The sequence below is a fragment of the Parasteatoda tepidariorum genome, chromosome 8, assembly GCF_043381705.1.
Source record: "Parasteatoda tepidariorum isolate YZ-2023 chromosome 8, CAS_Ptep_4.0, whole genome shotgun sequence".
Classification (NCBI taxonomy): Eukaryota; Metazoa; Arthropoda; class Arachnida; order Araneae; family Theridiidae; genus Parasteatoda; species Parasteatoda tepidariorum.
The window spans coordinates 71,123,843-71,126,065 of NC_092211.1; the positions used below are offsets into that span (position 1 = coordinate 71,123,843).

A 2,223-nucleotide genomic window follows, 5' to 3' on the forward strand; every position below is an offset into this window, starting at 1 on the left:
TTAAATCCGAGTGCTCGTAATAAACGGGTCCTTAAGACAGGCGTGCAACCAGAAGAGGGGGGGGGGCTTGGAAGGTCAAATGATTGAGCTTACTTAAAACTTAAATAAAACTTACTTACTTTAATTACATTAATTAATTTAATTAAATACTTTTCTTAATTTAATGACAACTACGAAAAATTTCTAGTTACGCTAGTCTTAAACGAAAGAAACAATAAACGGAAAGAAAAATAAAGAAAAGATTCTTACCAAAACATTTATTTTTTTCATTAATCTACATATTTAAAATAGTTTGTTAGCTTACGTTGAACTCGTTCCTTGTCTCTTTCCTGTGCTATTGTTCTTCGGAGAAGACTCATCGCCCGGAAAACATCATCACTGACATCCCTCGCTTCAAAAAAGGTCTGCATTTTTTCAGCGAACTCCAACATAGTAGAACAAGTTGGGGGTGGTTCACTTTCTTCATATTCATCAGTGTCCTCATCGCTGTCGTCATGTTTTTCCGCTGAATTCGCTAGTACGTCAGCTACAATATCTTCGGTGGTCGGTACATCTGAGGTCATCAGTTCGTCGTCAATGGATACATAGTTTTGAAATTCCTCTTCAGTCATTTCCAAATTTGCAGTTTGTATGAAATTTTCAACCTCTTCTTCTTCAGTGGATTGATCGTCTTGACAACTGTCCAATCCAGCCTTATGGAAACACTTGATGATGCATGTTGATGTGACATTTTCCCATGCATCGTTCATCAAACGTATCGCTTCCAGTACGTTGACATTGGTATTTGATGTTGTTCCACTTCTATCCCTACGGTCCAGAATCATCAAAATCAGTTGCTTACGGAAGTGACACTTGAAACTTCTTATGATTCCTTGGTCCATAGGCTGGATAACAGATGTAGAATTTGGTGGCAAAAATTCTATTCTGATATTGGTAAGTCCAGTGATTTCGGGATGAGCTGAACAATTGTCTATCAAAAGGATAATTTTACGATTTTCTCTCCGCAGTTGTCTCTCCCATTTTGAAATGAATTTTGTGAAAATGTCCGAAGTCATCCAGGCTTTTCGGCTATGATCATAGTCTACTGGTAGCTTTTTCACATTTTTGAAACATCTAGGGTTCTTTGATTTGCCGATAATAAAGAGTTTTTTCTTGTTAGTGCCAGACATGTTCGAACACACTAAAGCTGTTAACCTATTTTTAGAGAGCTTGCCTCCAACGCATTTTTCACCCTTAAATTTTAAGATATACTGTGGGGTTACATTGTAGAATATCCCTGTTTCATCAGCGTTATAGATGTCATCTGCTGCGTATCCTTCTCTGATGCCTGGCCACTTTTCACTCAACCATTTTGCAATGTCCGCCATGTTTGCGGACTTCGCTTCACCACATATTTTTCCAAAAGTTATGCCATGTCTAACTTTAAAACGATCAATCCATCCATTCGAACACACGAACTCAGAATATCCAAATTGTTCAGCAAATTTTTCTGCTTGCACTTTTAGAATAGGTCCACTCACAGGTAAATCAGCACTACGTTGCACCTTCATCCATTTCAATAACGCTTCGTCCAAATCCTCTTTCGAACACTTCTTTAGTCGTTTACAGTCTGTTTTACTTTGGACATATGCATCCATTAACTTGCCTTTGTTTTTTAGCAGTGTGGAAACAGTAGATGACGACAATCCATACCTTTTGCAGATTTCGGCATTTTTAACACCGTCGTCCAACTCCCGTAAAATTTTTACTTTTTCGTCAACCGATAAAGCTTTGCGTTTCGACATAGTGGGAGGATAAAAATTGTGTGTATTCAATGAAATCAGGTAAAATAATGACGAATGAAAAGTCCTTTCACTCCACCCCTTTTACTTCACGACCTGACGTCATGACCGATGTGTCACCGCCTACTCTCACGGGACTTTTCCCATGCTTTAGATTAGAGCCATAAGGGTTTTAAGTTTCAGTTCGTGTTTCTTAAAGAAAATTTTTTTGATTTCGAGCGCATTTCTTATTATTTAAAAAAAAGATGAGACAGAAAGACTAGAAAGTTGAGAAAAAAGAATGCAAGACAGAAAAATATTGCTCGCTAAAACCGGGTCTTGCTCGTTAAAAGCGACTTTTGTTCCATAGACTTAACATTGATCCAACCAAATATTCTCGTTTCCCTCGGTAAATCCGAGTTCTCGTTAAATCCGAGCTCGTTATAAACGAGTTCGACTGTAT

General features: G+C 37.9%; 1 protein-coding gene across 1 annotated transcript; it reads right to left on the bottom strand.

Moving 5' to 3' along the window:
• Window positions 1-269: 269 nt before the first annotated feature.
• LOC107443006 (tigger transposable element-derived protein 4-like) lies at window positions 270-1,784 on the bottom strand. Its single transcript, XM_043043809.2, has one exon. It carries the CDS (start codon window positions 1,782-1,784, stop codon window positions 270-272), a length of 1,515 nt encoding a protein of 504 aa, XP_042899743.2.
• Window positions 1,785-2,223: the final 439 nt, after the last annotated feature.